Raw genomic sequence first — 18310 nt, 5'->3', positions numbered from 1 at the left:
TGGCACGTGATGAGTATTGTATTTTTTGGGGTTTTTTAAATCAGCTGTGGCCAAAAAAATCCAAGATAAACATTCCTTTTAATTTAAATATCGCATAATAAGATGGCTTTGTGTGGTGGTATGAAAGGTGCAGAAGTGGCAACAGCAGAAATACAGGGTTTTATTGACAAGGTGAGACATATAGAGTATGAAGCCTACACAGTTACCAGCTAGGCTACTAGTAGGCTAGGCTAGGCCTACCTATATAGTAGTACTGTACTAGTAGTAGGCCTAGGCTAGGCCTACTAGTAGTAGTAAATAGTCTGTATATAGGCTAGTAGTATAGTATAGCAGGTACTGTGGTTAGAGTAATCGTATCTGATGTAGTAAGTAGGCCCTAGGCCTAGACTCGTAAGTAATGCACTTTTGCACCTACACGCCTATATTATAAGTGTGGCTAGGCCTTTGCATATTATTAAATATATCTAAAATTGTAATAATTTTAATAATAAAATGGTTTTTTTATTTATTTTATAAAAAGGTACGCGAGGAGGCTGAAAAGGAAGTGGGCCGATCGTTTGAAAAATATGAGGCAAAGGTATATGCAACTCAGCTGGTAAATGGAGTCAACTATTTTGTCAAGGTACATGCATTTGGATATGTTATGCAAATTGATGTGTTCAGTTAGGCCTACTGTATTTCTAACAACTAAAAATGTAACATTTTAACTAACAAATTTATCCTTAAAAATTTATGTTGCTTCTCAATTCAACCCTTGTTCTAGTTGTAAAGCTCTGTCTACACTATCAAACTTTGTGACAAAAAAAATGTGGCCAAATACAGTAATCCATTATATAGGCACATCACATTTTTGTCATTTTTCAACATACATTTAACTTAACTTACATTAATTTTTTTTTTTCCAGGTGAATACTGGTTCTAATTATGTTCACATGCGTTTATACAAGCCGTTCCAAGGAGACGTCTCATTCGTCACTTTCCAAGATAACAAAACTGAATCTGATGAACTAGCTTACTTCTGAATAACCCGAGATTTCTCATACTTGTAGAGGGCGTTTACTCAGTTGCTCTCGTTACTGAATAATGAACTTGCTTGCTATAATAATTATTCACTTTGACCAAAAATTGGATTGGAAAAGGCACATCACATTTTTGTCATTTTTCAACATACATTTAACTTAACTTACATTAATTTTTTTTTTTCCAGGTGAATACTGGTTCTAATTATGTTCACATGCGTTTATACAAGCCGTTCCAAGGAGACGTCTCATTCGTCACTTTCCAAGATAACAAAACTGAATCTGATGAACTAGCTTACTTCTGAATAACCCGAGATTTCTCATACTTGTAGAGGGCGTTTACTCAGTTGCTCTCGTTACTGAATAATGAACTTGCTTGCTATAATAATTATTCACTTTGACCAAAAATTGGATTGGAAAAAATAATTATTTACTTGAAAAAGGTCAAATCAAATCAAATCAAATCAAATCTTTATTCGTTCCATATAAAATAAATTGTACATGGAAAAATTGTTTTCCTCGACAGAAAAATATGGTAAAACATTCATAATTACATCATACATAGAACAAATTTACAATTTAAAAACATTAATTAAAACATCCATCAACAGTAAAACTTTAAAATATATATTGCATGTGCGCTAGGTGTAATTTAATGCAAAAAATAGTCAAATTCAACTGGTTTTTGGTTGAATTTAACCATTTATTTTGTCTTTTTATAAGTGAAAACATTAATTTTTTTCAACTTAAGTGAATAACTTTATTAAAACTGCAAATTGGCCAATCAAAGTCTTTTAATCTTCCTTTTTCAAAGTGAACATTACAAATCTTTGTTATTATTGTAAAATTAGAAAAAATCTATTTAGGCATATTATTTTAGACTATTTTTGTATATATGTGAATAAAATATAAACAAATAAATAATAGTTGATGGGTTTTATATTTTTCATATTTCAATTCTGTTTTGCATGAAAATTTGTCCATATATTATTGGTAAACAAAAATGATAATACAATGGTGTTGATGAAAATATGTTATTATATTATTTAAGATGAAGATATTAACACTAAGAAATGGATAAATAAGAGGATTCAACTTTTGCTGTAAAGATCTAATCTTAAAATCTGGATTAATTTTCTAATTGCATTTAGATAAAAGTACTACAGAATACACATAGACCGAATAATATCGGAAATTACAGCGTCCATAACATTAATAATTAATGTCTTATTTTATATTGAGGCTCATGAATATTAATAAGGCTCCGCCTCTTTTCCTTTCGCGCAGGCGCTTAAACCTGTAAACACCGCTAAAGTCAACATTACTTAACCATCAATGACAGCTGCCTGCTTGGTTGACAATATATTCTTTTTATATTTAGACATTTCTTTAAAATAGTAGGTGAGTATTTATTTACCTTTACTTTTTTATTAAACCAGTGTCATGATATTGTATTTTCAAATGGAATTTTGTGATCGTTAATTGATATATGCGAAACGATTGTCATTATTGTCGCTCTGAGAAGTGAAGGTTCCTCCTCTCCTCGCTATGCATAGCATGCTCTGCTGATCTGATATCAGCAAGGACGAAGCATATCGGCAAGTGGCTTTGGGGTTTTTAGGTAACGAATAGCCTACCTAGGCCAAGCATGTACAGGTTGCCTCAGTTGCCTAGCCTATTTCAGAAAGCCACCCAAGTCCTAGGTAAGACTTGTTTTTAGGGTCCCTTTATTTTTGTTTAAAAGGAAAACATGATGATACAAAAATGTAACATGATAATGGTATAGGCATAGTAGTAAAGGTAGGGTTCGAATCCTGTCCTGTCCAGTTTTCATTATATTAAAATATTAAAATTTATTTACAAAAAAAAATTTTTGTTTTGCTATTGTTTTTTCCAATTGTGTAAATGTTTGTAAAAACTAGCATATTACTCAATATATTATTAGGCTGTCCAACATTTTTTAGTCAAGTTTAGGAATAATAAAATCCTTTTATGCTAAATGTCACTGACTATTAAAACATAACACTTATCATGTTTATACTTAACACCACTCTAGTTGTTTATTAAGTCTTCTGTTTATCATCTTCCATCACTTGACCTTTGAAATTTGAGTTTGCTAATTATCTGATAATTATGATGCAATTATGTTTACTTATCATTATACATTATTGTAGTACAGAAACACAAAATAATGTAATATCAAAAGTAATGTTTTGTAGAGCACATTAATGGTGGGTGAATGTGGCCAGGAAAAGTCATTCTTCTTCTTCACATACACTGTACCGTAGTATTAAAGGCCAGTTTTTGTATGAATAAATTACACCCAATTTCTTAGCAGCAGAAATGGGACAAAATTGGAGATAAAAACACCAAACCGATTGGTTATCACTCATCCAATTTAATTTATGTAGCTGCAACACTATCAGTCCACTGTTGAGCTTTAGTCAACACCATAGCATTTTAACATTATGACTGCCTGAGCTTATTGCATTTGGGAATTTTTTTTTTCTCGACAACTGCCCACTGTAGAATTAAATGGGAATTTTATTCGTTAATGTATTTTCAAATTAAAGTGATGTTAGTGTATGAGGACGCACACTATAAGCAGGCTATCGCACACTATAAGCAGGCTATCGCACACTATAAGCAGGCTATCGCACACTATAAGCAGGCTATCGCACACTATAAGCAGGCTATCGCACACTATAAGCAGGCTATCGCACACTATAAGCAGGCTATCGCACACTATAAGCAGGCTATCGCACACTATAAGCAGGCTATCCGCTTCAAGTGTTTAATTGATTGCTTGATTGATTGGTACAGAAAAACGGTCTTTAATTCATGCTAACTGTGTAATGTATTGTGCGTAGATGTACATATTTGATGTAAATTAAAGATCTTAATTTAGAAATGAAAACATTAAAGGACTTACAGTACTAGCATAATTTAATGCTACCATCACGTGCACCATTATCATTATCATTATCATCATCATCATCATCATCATCATCATCATCATTATCATCATTGTCATCATCATCATCATCATTATCATCATTATCATCATCATCGCCATTATCATCGTCATCATTATCATCATCATCATCAAGCGGATGAACGGAATTAAACTTACCAAGTATGGTCCAAAGGCCTCCATACTTCTCATGGAATCTCATGCATTTTAAGGACATTAACCCCAATTCTTATTAATATTAGGAGGTACTGACTGCAGTTTATAATGCATTCTCTGGCTGGAATTGTAAATCTAGGATCTAGCAGCTCAAACTGTACTACTGTAGATCTGTTTTAAAACAAACATGAATTAGAAGTAGTTATGTATAAAGATCATACAAAACACTCCTTTCCTTTTTCCTTCCTTAAAATCTTATTGTGGTGTTTTATTCTTTGAAATGGTTGAAACAGGGAGTTGTTTAATTATTTTGTTTACTCAAAAGATAAATTGTAAAAATGCAAAATGCAATATTTCAATTTATTAATAACTGTCAGTAATATCTTGATACTGTAGTCTTGGAGATTATTATAACATTTTTCATTTTGTATACAGTAGCCTTCCATCAAAAGGAAATTAATTGTACATTCATCTGCATACTTGTCCAGCGAAGCATTACGTCAGGTTTTTAATTTTGTATTAAATTTGATTTTATAAATGCACCAAGAGAAACTAGATTACTTTCAGTTTGCATGTTATTGTAGATTATGTGTACAGTTATGTGCTGTTCATTTACAATGGAAATATTTATAAATTTGAAGTACAAAGTACCAAAATCTTATTTAATAATTATTATTGTAGGCTTATGTTTGTTACAGAATATAGTGTGACACTAAACATGGTAATACATAAGATAATTATGTAACTTTAGAGGATAAAGTATTAGTCCATAAATATTCTTTAATGGCTACCAGTTTATTTATATTTTTAAAAGGTAATGAGGTGCTTTAGTTAAATAACAACACTTGCAATGACATGTACAGTAGGCCTATATAGTTCATACAAACAGTAAATAATGCAGTCCAATCATGGAGTAAATCTTTACTCCATGGTCCAATGTAGCTATTCTACTAATGGAATCAATCTACCAAAAGCCAGGCCCTAAAGCCTTGTCTACACTATCAAACTAAAAAAAATGTGGTGTGTCCATATATGGTGGTGCTAATGCTTAAATATGTTTAGTGATATGACATCATCATGTGAAAACATTACAAATATTAAATCCTGTATTTAAGTGTAAATAGCCACATGAAATACCTTTTGATATCTATTTTTGACAAACTAATTTATTGTAGGACAACTCCGCTATTTGAGAAATCCTGGATCCACCCTGCTAACTAATTTTCAGTTCTCTGTGTACAGTAGTTACCTTTTTTAACACTGACAGACCAGATACTGTAGGTATAAATACCTCCCTGGACAGACACAGAAGAATAAACATAGGATGGGTACCATTGAAGTTGTTAGAACTGTCACCAAGGTTGTAATAGGTTGTACTTGAGAATACTTTATTAATTATGAAAGAACAATAGGATTGGAATGAACCAATTTAAGATTGGTGGAAGGCTAAGAAATCTCTGCCTAGCACAATTAAATGCAGTACCAGAATAAACATCATAGCTCTCTTACCTGTCCAGGCCATAATCACTTCATTAATTATTAATAACACTTGAAAGCATATTTATTAACAATTGAAACAGTAGGACATCATTTGTTATTATTTTTCAGGAATTGTCTGTCTATGAAGTAGGCCATACCATTGTAAGATCCAAGGCAAGAACTTGCCTGATACGACCACCATTGTGTTGACTAGTACTTGCCCATCCACTGGGCAACTTCCAACATGGTGCTTGAGAGTATTGTGGCAAGTCTACTCAACAAGTATTTGGATAAATACATTGAGAACTTAGACACAGACAACTTGGATGTTGGCCTTTTTAGTGGTAAGTTTCATATTTGTCAGTGATTCCTGTTCACATGGTCAGATGACTATAAAGCTCTGTCCACACTATCAAACTTTATATGACAACAAAATGCGATGTGCCCATATATTTACACGATGATGTCATATCACTACCATATTTGGGCATATCACCACCATATTTGGGCACATCACATTTTTTGTCAAAATACTGTAGTTTGATAGTGTGGACAGAGCTGTTGCTTTGTTCACATTATAATGAATATGACATACAGTACTATGTGTGTGAATGCAAGTAATTTGACCAATCTGGATGACGGTTGTGATTGGTCAAAATTACTTTCGCTGTGGTCCCATCCCTACATTGTATCCTTGTGGAAATCAAGCTATAAATAGTAAGACATACAAATTATGCTGTATGTATAATGTTTGTAAAAATGTATTTTTAAATTATTATGCTCTGCTTGACAATACAATATACTATATTTAGAACATGACCTATGATATTTCTTATTAATGCTGTTATTCTTTGTCCTTATCCAGGTCAGTTAAATTTACAAGATTTGCAGTTGAAACCTGAAGCTCTGGTAAGTGAGCAGTATCATCATATTTTATTCACTGATTATGAATATAATATGATTTTCATATACTGTACTGTACGTGAACAACAAAGTTTGATAAACCGTTAAAAAAACCTCTGCTTGTCTGTTCAAATTATCTTTTTAATTATCATTGAAATACAAAATAATTAAATGACAACATTGGATAAATTATTGTGCAACTGATAGTCCTTAGTTAAATATATAATTATTTTGATAACATTTTAAAATATTTAATTATTTAACAACATTTCAGGATGGTGACCATGCCACCGTAACCTAATTTTACATACAAACAACATACAATACTTTTTAGACGCATAAACTATGAACATTACAACCAGTGAAATATAACAAAAATTTCCAATTTAAAACTCTATTTAAAAAGCTACCAAATATGCAAAGAAATATATATGAATATCCAGTATGTATTCATGCACAGATAATAACAATCAATAGCTATTTGGTCTTTAAACCAAACATTGTAGTAGTAGTTTTTTTTATCATAAAACGTGACATTAAATATAGAATATGGTAAATTATACTAAACATAATAATTAACATAATGAATACATTCTTTGTATGGTTTCTTTATAACATCAAATGTAAACTGCACTACTACCATAGGATTACTATACTATCACTTTTCTATCAAATGTAGTCATAAACTGCACTACTACCATAGGATTACTATACTATCACTTTTCTATCAAATGTAGTCATAAACTGCACTACTACCATAGGATTACTATACTATCACTTTTCTGTTGAGAAAGAGAATATAAATTTAGAACTATCGTATTGTGATAGAACGTCATTTTCAGAAACAATTCCACAGAAACAGAACCAATGTGTAAATATGGTTTGATAAACCCAAATGATTCTAGTCTTGATTGTCAAATACCGGTTTTCAAATTCAAATTATCTTTTATTAATCCTTTCGGAAATTTATTAACAAATCGTTTCAAAAACAATTTCCCTTTTTAGATTAACACGATCCTTTTATAAAATGGTTTCGCAGTAAACCATTCTTTTGAAATGTTATCAGCAGAAGCAGGCCCCATGGGGGGAAGCAGGCCCCATGAGGGAAGCAGGCCCCATGAGGGAATCCCCCATGAGGGAAGCAGGCCCCATGGGGGAAGCAGGCCCCATGGGGCAATTTAATGATGTCTAGTATGCTCCTACACATTTAACAAAATGCCTGACTTATTTTATAAACAACTTATCAACATAACATAAACAGTTTATAGTTAATAACTATCATTGGATGTTTTGCAGCAAAAAATGTTGAAATATATTATTTAATAATCTGCATGTTGGACTTGATGCAAATCGTGAACAGAAGTGCTTGAGACAAAAGCAGAGCACAATTTATAATTTAAGTACTTGCTAGTTTCTGTTGCTAATGCATTCTTGCATTATTTAGTTGACCTCGCTCAACTATTTGATAATATCATTAGTACATCATGACCTGCACAATGCTGCTAGTATTAACATTAATCTTCTCATTTCCTTGTAAAATAAATAGATAAACTACATTACATACCATTGTATTGTTTAATTTAAAACTTATTCCTAGAATGAATTACTTTATATTTATTCTTACAATACAATTATTTGATAACCAATCAAGATATTATCTCAATGAAACAATTATATATTGGTTTATCAAACCTGATGATAACTATAAACATTTTTATCATATTATCATCATAAAGTACATTTTATCAGGTTGATAAATAAAATGATTGAACTATTAACATGTCCAAATGGATCCATCTGCTGTCTATTGCAGGATGCAACTGCATATTACCAGGGATATTATCTGCCTTTCCACTTGCATCAGATCCATCTGCTGTCTATTATATTCTGCTCGATACAAACTGCATATTACTGTACCTAGCTTTCCTCGATTAAATTTCCGCTAATGTCATGTGAAGGAAGTCAAGCGTAACGAGTTCTTGTCAGCAAGTATGGCCTTTGATAACAGATTATTGAATATTGGCTGTTTTTTCTTGATTAAGTATATTCAGGTTTTTGTATGTCTTCCTTAAGGACTGCTGTGGGTGTCCTTAAGGACTGCTGTGGGTGTCCTTATTGCTACCTAATTTATTCCTATTCATCATCATAAACATTAAATGATTTCTCTGTTAAAAAAAAAATGATAAACTTCATCGTCTTTTTATGGCTATGATTCATCATCCATCATCTCCTTTATCGACAATTATTACTGTATTCACTCTTCATAATTATCGTTATATATTTATTGATATTTTCATTGTTTATTGAGATACATCTTCTGCTTTATCAACATTATTATTCATTGTTCTTTATAACCATCGTTAATTTTATTTTTATTGATAACTCATTTTTTGTTATAATCCATCATTCCTTATCAACATTATTCATTCATTGTTTTTCATAACCATCGTTAATTTTATTGATATTGATAACTTTATTTTTTGTTATATTCCATCATTCCTAATCAACATTATTATTCTTTCATAAATGTATTTATTAGTCTATTCAAACAACATCTTTTCTGTGTCGTAATTTAATACTCATCATCATTATCAATATCATATTTATCATGCAGAATCATATATCATCATCTTCATTCTCATCATCATTACCATCATCATCATTCATCATCATTCATCATCATCATTCATCATCATCTTCATCATCATCATTTATTATCATCATCATCATTATCACATTTATCATCTATCATCATCATGCATCATAATCATCATTATCATCACCATCATCATTCATCTTCATCATCATTATCACTATCATCATCATTATCGTCATCATCATCATCATCAGTCATCATCATCATCATCATTGATTGTAGCACTATATAAATCAAACAACATTACAACATTACATTACATCATCGTCGTCATCATTATCATCATCATCAGTCATCATCAGTCATCATAATCATCATCATCAGTCATCATAATCATCATCATAAAAATATTGTGTATAATACATGCAATAAACAGTATATTAAGCTAATAATAATATTATTTCCAATCACTCGTTAGAGCCTGCTGTATACACTGTTCTCAGCGATGTACAGTATTTAGCATTATCTACACATTAAACATGTCTCAGTAAATCCTTGACCCATTTTCAGATTATGCATTTAAGTTTATACTCAAGACAACTGGATATTATCACCAGTTTGTATGGAAATTTAAAATTAAAGCTTTGCTGTATAATATTTAAATCTAAAATGGAATTTATTTGTTCATTTTAGGTAAACTATTGTTTTGTGTATGAATATGTTACAATTTGAAGGCTATAGTTCATTTATTAACATTAATGCTCACAATGGAGTGTTATTAGTTAATAAGTAATCATTTTGCTGGTTGTGGAGGAGGGGGTCCACAGGTACTGCTGTAACTCACTGTATATCATTTTGCTGGTTGTGAAGGAGGGGGTCCACAGGTACTGCTGTAACTCACTGTATATCATTTTGCTAGTTGTGAAGGAAGGGGTCCACAGGTACTGCTGTAACTCACTGTATATCATTTTGCTAGTTGTGAAGGAAGGGGTCCACAGGTACTGCGGTAACTCACTGTATATCATTTTGCTAGTTGTGAAGGAAGGGGTCCACAGGTACTGCGGTAACTCACTGTATATCATTTTGCTAGTTGTGAAGGAAGGGGTCCACAGGTACTGCGGTAACTCACTGTATATCATTTTGCTAGTTGTGAAGGAAGGGGTCCACAGGTACTGCTGTAACTCACTGTATATCATTTTGCTAGTTGTGAAGGAAGGGGTCCACAGGTACTGCTGTAACTCACTGTATTCCTCTCTGTATATTTCAGTATAGACTAGGTTTTTGCCCGTAATCAGATATGGCATTCTATACGCAAAATATAATACTCGCGACAAAAATCGAAACGTTGACTGGTGGGCTAACATAAAAAACACAATAACATACAGACTTGGGGCAAGTAGTCTTACTGTATGTGTGAGATGAATCTAGTGTATTAACAGCAATATCTAGGCTAATGTTTCATAATTAAAATCTAGCAATCAATAATTAATTTGATAAATTGCATATTTAGTAGGATAAAAATCTCAATTTAGTAGAATACTCTGTACTTGAATATTCATCATCAGATTATGCATATCATTAAAGAAATCAATTTACACTAGAGATGTAACCATGGTGATATTTTACTGGCAATTATGTTATTGATTCTTATCAATCAGCAGTATTTGGCATTTTGCACACTTTTTTTATATTATCTGTTTTTTTATCATACTAATATTTGCCAATCTTTATGAAGAATTTTTATTGTTATTTTTTTATGATAATGGACAAATAAAGTTGTTTAGTATACATTAGGGTACATGCTCTCAGCATAGGTATATTAAACCTACCTAAACATTTACCAAGCCCAGCATAGCTAGGATTTCAAAGGGCATTCTCTTCACCAAGATGTCAGGTAGACTAAAAATGATGCTATAGAGTGGGGTTGTGGCTTGGTGGTTATAATGATTGGCTACCAATCCAAGGGTCCTGGGTTCAAGTCCTGTCATTTATAGACTTGATGTAGAGCATCTTGTGTATATGTTTGTCTTGTGAACAGGATTGCCACCTTTAAGAAGGATAGTGAATGAAATCGCTTATGGTTATCCTTGGCAATTTGCCTAAATATATATAAAACAAATGTGCCTGGTTTTTGCTTGCTTCTTGTCTAGTCTAAATTGCGTTAAGGTTTTAAGGTCAATTCTTCCCATATTGTCACTTTTCTTGGTCATGTGATCAACATTGTCCAATTAGCATTAACAACTCGTTGAAAATGTTATTCTTGCTAACTAACATTTTGGTTTATTAGTAAAAATTACAATTTCTTTGTTTTCATTGCGTTGTCATTTTATTATGAAGAAAAGTATTTAAAATATATGATTTACCGTTGATGTGGTAATCATAATTTCAGTTTCTACAGTACATGATACAATTTTTTTTCTCTGTAATATAATATATTAAATGTCATTTATTTAATGAACTTTGTAATTTATAAAAATGTTGATAGGGAAATTTACTAAATGTATGAAAAAGAAATGATGTAAATCCACACTTTCTAATTTCATCTTTTTTCACTCTCTGCATTTTTGCAATTTTTAATTTTGTTAATAGCATAAAATTCTGTTTCATTACAGTATGAATTGGATTTGCCAATTGAAGTAAAAGCCGGAACTGTAGGTAAGATGAAACTAAATGGTTTTTTAATTTATCTGATCTGATAAGAACACTAGAATGTGGATATAATGAACATACTGTAGGTTGAGGAATCAATTGACGAAGCATATCCCCACGTCCCATATCCCCATGTCCCATATTCCCATATCCCCATATCCCCATGTCGCATATTCCCATGTCCCATGTCCCCCCCATGTCCCATATCCTCCATGTCTTCTCGGATAAGGACTATAAACCGTAGGTCCAGTGTACACAACTTGCTCGTGTACACTTTAAAGAACCTAGTACATCTTTCGAGACGAGTAGGGGGTTACCCCGGTGTAGTAGTACATCACAGCCACTGATCACCAACTGGGCCCTCTGGGAGATCAGTCTTTGACTGAAGAGGTCACCCAGTATAAAGATAAAACAAACAAACAAGACCTCCATATTCATTCAAGTTGCAAGAGGATTCTATATTTCTATCAAATCAAACGTTCTGATTTTTATTTTATTGCACGATAGAGTCTCAAGTTAAATAATATCACTAAAAATGTTTGTACAGGTAAAATATCGTTTGTGATACCATGGACTTCTCTGTTTTCCTCACCTGTTATCGTGAACGTTGAGGACGTCCTATTGCTCGTTAGCCCGGTAACTGCCAGACCGTATGATGAAGAAAAAGAAAAACGACTGGAGAATGCTGCTAAGAGGAAAGTATTGGAGCAGTTGGAAAGGTCCAAGACAAAACCACTAAGTAAGAAACTTTATCATATTTGTCATATTTGTTGAAAGAGCAAAGATTATTGTTTGTAGGATATGATTGTAGTATGTGTGATTGTATGTGTGATTGTATGTGTGATTGTATGTGTGATTGTATGTGTGATTGTATGTGTGATTGTATGTGTGATTGTATGTGAGATTGTATGTGTGATTGTATGTGTGATTGTATGTGTGATTGTATGTGTGATTGTATGTGTGATTGTATGTGTGATTGTATGTGTGATTGTATGTGAGATTGTATGTGTGATTGTATGTGTGATTGTATGTGTGATTGTATGTGTGATTGTATGTGAGATTGTATGTGAGATTGTATGTGTGATTGTATGTGAGATTGTATGTGAGATTGTATGTGTGATTGTATGTGTGATTGTATGTGTGATTGTATGTGTGATTGTATGTGTGATTGTATGTGTGATTGTATGTGTGATTGTATGTGTAGCTTAATTTGGAGGCTGCTGTTGATGGAGCACCTTGATATACTTCTGTTTAAACTCTAAAAGATGCCAGTATTAATAACAGATACTGTACCTCAATTTTGTTTGCCATTATAAACATTTTTAGTAAATATTTTTGTTTTGTACCTCTAGTAATACTCACAATTTGCATTCAAATGTGTGCACAATGTAGTTATATATGATCTAACTTGGAATTTACCCCTTTTATTTTATTTCATTTGGTCCTATAAAGTGTGTTACAATAGAAATTCCATTGTGCAAATATTTAATTATTGTATTGAAGTGTTTGTTTTGAAATACCTTTTGATCCATGATATGTTTGTGACCACTGCAGCTAACTAAAATGAATAACTAGATAGCTTTCAATATTAAAAAGGGTTGACTGGTAAACAAACACTTGTAAAGTAAGAACAACAAATCACTTTGTATATCAAAAGCCTTTCTAGTGGTTCTACATAATTTCCATGTAGAAACACCTTAATTTTTACTCACTTTTTTTTGTAATGTTTGTTTTATGTTTAATGTTTAATACTTTGAAATACTTCCAATGTTCTATTCTATCCTGTAATTAGGCCAGAGTTCATGAAAATGATCCCTGGAACAAGGGCCCCAACTATGTGGTTAATATGACTGCCATGAAAATGATCCCTGGAACAAGGGCCACAACTATGTGGTTAATATGACTGCCATGAAAATGATCCCTGGAACAAGGGCCCCAACTATGTGGTTAATATGACTGCCATGAAAATGATCCCTGGAACAAGGGCCCCAACTATGTGGTTAATATGACTGCCATGAAAATGATCCCTGGAACAAGGGCCCCAACTATGTGGTTAATATGACTGCCATGAAAATGATCCCTGGAACAAGGGCCCCAACTATGTGGTTAATATGACTGCCAAGAAAATGATCCCTGGAACAAGGGCCCCAACTATGTGGTTAGTATGACTGCCATGAAAATGATCCCTGGAACAAGGGCCCCAACTATGTGGTTAATATGACTGCCATGAAAATGATCCCTGGAACAAGGGCCCCAACTATGTGGTTAATATGACTGCCATGAAAATGATCCCTGGAACAAGGGCCCCAACTATGTGGTTAATATGACTGCCATGAAAATGATCCCTGGAACAAGGGCCCCAACTATGTGGTTAATATGACTGCCATGAAAATGATCCCTGGAACAAGGGCCCCAACTATGTGGTTAATATGACTGCCATGAAAACGATTGTTTGCAATGTATACTGGTTCTTTATTACAATTGTTCATTTTTGCCAGTTTTAATGCCCATTTACACTGACGATAACGATTGACAATAAATAGATAAACATACATTTTCAAATGAAAAGTTTTTGTTCTAGAACTAGCATCAATCGTTGTATTATCACATGTGAAAATATTATTTATTTATTTGAGAAGCATAGGCATTATCATATAGTTCTAGGATGAAAACTGTTTAGATTTCTTTTGTTTTATGTATGAAAAATGCATATTTATCTATTTATTGTTATCGTTATCGTCCTAGTGTAAATGTGCTTTTAATCTTATTCAATGCTTTAGTACTGTAAGACTAAGAGTATACTTTAATCATACTTTACAATAAATAAGTGAAATCTCTATATTTTGTAGATGAAAAAGATGAGCAAGAGAGTTTGTCATTCACTGAGAAGTTGACAGCGTCAATCATCAATAATGTACAGGTAAGTTGACATATTATACTTTATTTATTACTGTCTCATTATAGCTGATAGTTTATGCTTCTGGAACACTTTACTGCAATAGGCCTAGTACACTATCTCATTCTAGCTAATAGTTTATGCATCTGGAACACTTAACTGCAATAGGCCTAGTACACTATCTCATTCTAGCTGATACAGTAGTTTATGCATCTGGAACACTTAACTGCAATAGGCCTAGTACACTATCTCATTCTAGCTGATACAGTAGTTTATGCATCTGGAACACTTAACTGCAATAGGCCTAGTACGGTAAGTGCTTATTAATGAAAATATGAACTTTAGATTATAGGTCACTGAGTATGTGCATACGAATGTTGTACTCTCATTTCAAGTCTGAATGTCAGAAACATCCATCCAAATAAAAAAAAATGTTAATTCCTAAATTTAATTCACTTTCCCTCACAGTATAGATTAACAAATTACCCTGAGTATAGTCCCAGTGTGGCCTGAGTATAGTCCCAGTGTGGCCTGAGTATAGTCCCAGTGTGGCCTGAGTATAGTCCCAGTGTGGCCTGCGTATAGTCCCAGTGTGGCCTGCATACGAAATTCAGTGAAAATTAGGATGGTGGGATTATACTAGGATTGCATAAATATGGATTTCCAAAGTGTTGGGTCTGATAAGTTAGTGGTGGGATTATACCCAAACATGTAGTTTATACCCAGTCATACTGTATATACTGTATTATCTTTAAACTCCTTTCTATCTAAACTCCTTTTTTATAAACAACATATAGCACTGTAATTGGTCATATGTTTTGCCCTACTCTGATGTAATTTGTACTTTATACTAAGTACATTGAGAATACATAAATTTGCAACTAAATCTCAAGTAGGACTAGACCACGGGCTTGCACTGATGGCTAGGGGTTAGATTCGAGCCCAAGTATTAGAGTAGAGCAAAAACATCTGAACCAATACCAACACACTGACTCAAAGCTACTCCATAGTAGTTACAAACAATCACAATATTGTGTTACATTATATAGTTTTAGATAATAATTATTGATGAACAGATGTTGCAAGTTAAGTGAGGTTTGTCAATTGTTTAATTTGCATATTTAAGTGTTTGACAGTGGGAGTCCGCGTTAGGTTTAGTCAATTGCAAATGTTAATTAAAATTAATGTTGTAGAACAAGAAAAAGTAGCTAATTTTATATATTTTATACAAATATTATGTTTTGTTAATGTTCTTCATCCTTCTGCAAAATCAATGCTTCAAAGTTTTCTTTTATTTTTTATTTCATTCGCATCCAACAGCGAGTAACTTGCCAATTACAGGATCGATAAAATATTTAATAATTGATCATGCTTATAAACTAAGTGTCATTTGAGGCTTTTAGGGAGTGGAGTTGAAAGAGTTGTGAGTTACAACCCTGGCACTAGGTCAGGATTGAACCCTGGACCTTGGGATTGGAAGGCAAGCTACAACTCCACTGTTGACTCAATCCTATTAAAACAAAAACTATTCGAATTTTAAATTTTTTTTCCATGCATCAATTAAATATTCATTCAAAGTTATAAATTATATCATTTGTTTGATTTATTACTCAAATGTCATTGAACCATAGATACAATGATTGGTTTTGATATATAATTACAAACACATAGAGCAGCTTAGTTTGCTATCTCCTATTGCATATATGTAATTATATGTAAAAGGACACAGAGACTTTCTATCTAAAATATCTCACTTGTATTGTACACTGTTTGTTGTGAAGCAAATTGCTAATGTTACTATACTACTATTTGATTTCTAATTGGTTGGAATTTTCTGTTTCTATCATTTTTATTTTTATTCTGCTTTTATTTCAGGATTTGTACGTCCATAGTTACAAATCAATTGCAGCACAATTATATATCTGAAAGCTCTGATAATTTTTCTGGCTGTTTTACTTCAAATCAAAAATTATGTACAATATTCTAAAATGTAGCCTAGACTAAGGTTCAAATCCAGTCAAATTATTTGTGTGCATTTTTTCTGTGATTGATTAAATTAGTTAAGAACTCTAAGAATTGAAGTCTTGAAAAAAACAACATTGTTTGTACCTTGAATTGATTAGACTTCGTTCGCCCATTACAGACTGAAAGTAATTTAAGCACAGACTGCAGAATTGCCCTTGGGCAGCTGAGAGACGTCCATGCATTATATATTCACGTTGAGATCCAATGACGATGAACAGACGGAAGCTTTTGATAATTTAAGCACTGTTGGCTGCAATCTGTTTCTAATATTGTAACAATATTGATTAATATCTGATGGTTCTATTTTTAGAAGAATTTTAATTTTACTTTTATTACAACATCATCTTTTATCCTTTCAAAGTCATGTTCATCATAAATTAATTATATTCAGTAGAATTTTAACAAAATATCACTACAATCACGAGAAATATATTCATTTATTTTATTTGTTTTGGCAACAATAAGTTGTGCCAAGACATTAATTAATTATTAATAAACTTGGATTAACAACAATATGATTTACACTTTATAGTACTATTTAATAAAAAGTAGTATAACTTTCCATTATTTTTCTAAGGTATTTATGAAGAATGTGCATGTTCGTTATGAGGACACAGTTACCAATCCAGGTTACCCATTCTCTTTTGGTGTCATGGTACCGTACATATCAGCTGAGGTAAGTTTCATTGCCAATACTTAGTACATGCCTGAATCAGTCCATGTTACATCCACATGTGATCCCTGTGTCAAATAAAGGTCCTATGATACAGGCGTCACATGTGACTCTTCTCATAAAAGTTTGTTACAATTGCAACAAAATTTAAACTGCGGTTATTATTATACACAGTATACGTACATACATTTTAAAACTCTAAACTGCCCAGTTTACAGTTAGATACTGAAAATGAATTATTAATGATGGTTGAGGTAACCGTATTATTTCCAGGAAAAACAAACAATAGAGAGTGTCTTAATCCAGTATCTACTATATAGCACCATTAAGCGACTGGTCAATATTTATTAGTTGGATAATTTAATTAGTATCTCAATGCTGCTCTATCTGCCTTTTACATGAACTCAGCAAATACTTGATAACATGACAATTAATTTCAGTTTATGAGGACATTTATTAGTGATTTCACCGATAATTAATATTTAAATGTTAGTTAAGTGTACAGCTTTAGTAATTTTAATGTTAAGTACAGTTTTTTTTAATAGGAATATTTCAGTCAACCATTTAAAAATCATTTTGATGTTTTCATTTTTTTCCCTCAATCCTATGAATAAATCCTATGAATAAATTCTTTTATCAACATTATAGGCCTAGTTTATTTTTTTTTATAGGTGTTTTTATATTGTAATGTTTGTTTATGTTGTTTCATGTTGTAATTGTTTGTTTATTATGTTGTTTTCATATTTTAATGTTTGTTTATTTTGTTTAGACAACTGATGAGCTATGGAAAGCAACACTGGCCGATGCATCTGCTCTTGTCATGAGGAAGGTATGTTTACAAATACTACTCATTTAAACCAATCATATCACATTATGATAATGGTTTCAGAGACTGAGACATATTTAAAAATTTACATAATGAGGGGTGGGGGGGGGGGGG

The 18310-nt window shown here is 32.3% G+C and overlaps 2 protein-coding genes across 2 annotated transcripts in view; both read left to right on the top strand.

The window, feature by feature from the left end:
• On the top strand, window positions 1-1155 carry LOC140054757 (cystatin-A2-like). The gene is made up of 3 exons (XM_072099841.1): window positions 1-171; window positions 521-622; window positions 906-1155. Exons 1-3 carry the CDS (start codon window positions 103-105, stop codon window positions 1020-1022), a joined length of 288 nt encoding a protein of 95 aa, XP_071955942.1. The 5' UTR covers window positions 1-102; the 3' UTR covers window positions 1023-1155.
• A 1187-nt stretch (window positions 1156-2342) lies between these two features.
• LOC140055333 (intermembrane lipid transfer protein VPS13A-like) overlaps window positions 2343-18310 on the top strand; it is a 76614-nt gene continuing 60646 nt past the window's right edge. Inside the window, exons 1-8 of the mRNA XM_072100648.1 lie at window positions 2343-2420; window positions 5758-5972; window positions 6494-6537; window positions 11740-11782; window positions 12324-12515; window positions 14626-14696; window positions 17275-17373; window positions 18140-18199. Of these exons, the coding sequence (XP_071956749.1) occupies window positions 5873-5972; window positions 6494-6537; window positions 11740-11782; window positions 12324-12515; window positions 14626-14696; window positions 17275-17373; window positions 18140-18199 (609 nt within the window). The 5' untranslated portion in view covers window positions 2343-2420; window positions 5758-5872. The remainder of the gene's footprint in view (window positions 2421-5757; window positions 5973-6493; window positions 6538-11739; window positions 11783-12323; window positions 12516-14625; window positions 14697-17274; window positions 17374-18139; window positions 18200-18310) is intronic.

This window comes from Antedon mediterranea, chromosome 7 (genome assembly GCF_964355755.1).
Source record: "Antedon mediterranea chromosome 7, ecAntMedi1.1, whole genome shotgun sequence".
NCBI classification, from domain to species: domain Eukaryota; kingdom Metazoa; phylum Echinodermata; class Crinoidea; order Comatulida; family Antedonidae; genus Antedon; species Antedon mediterranea.
Note: the sequence above shows the minus strand (reverse complement) of the source record. Positions and strands in the feature narration are given on the sequence as shown.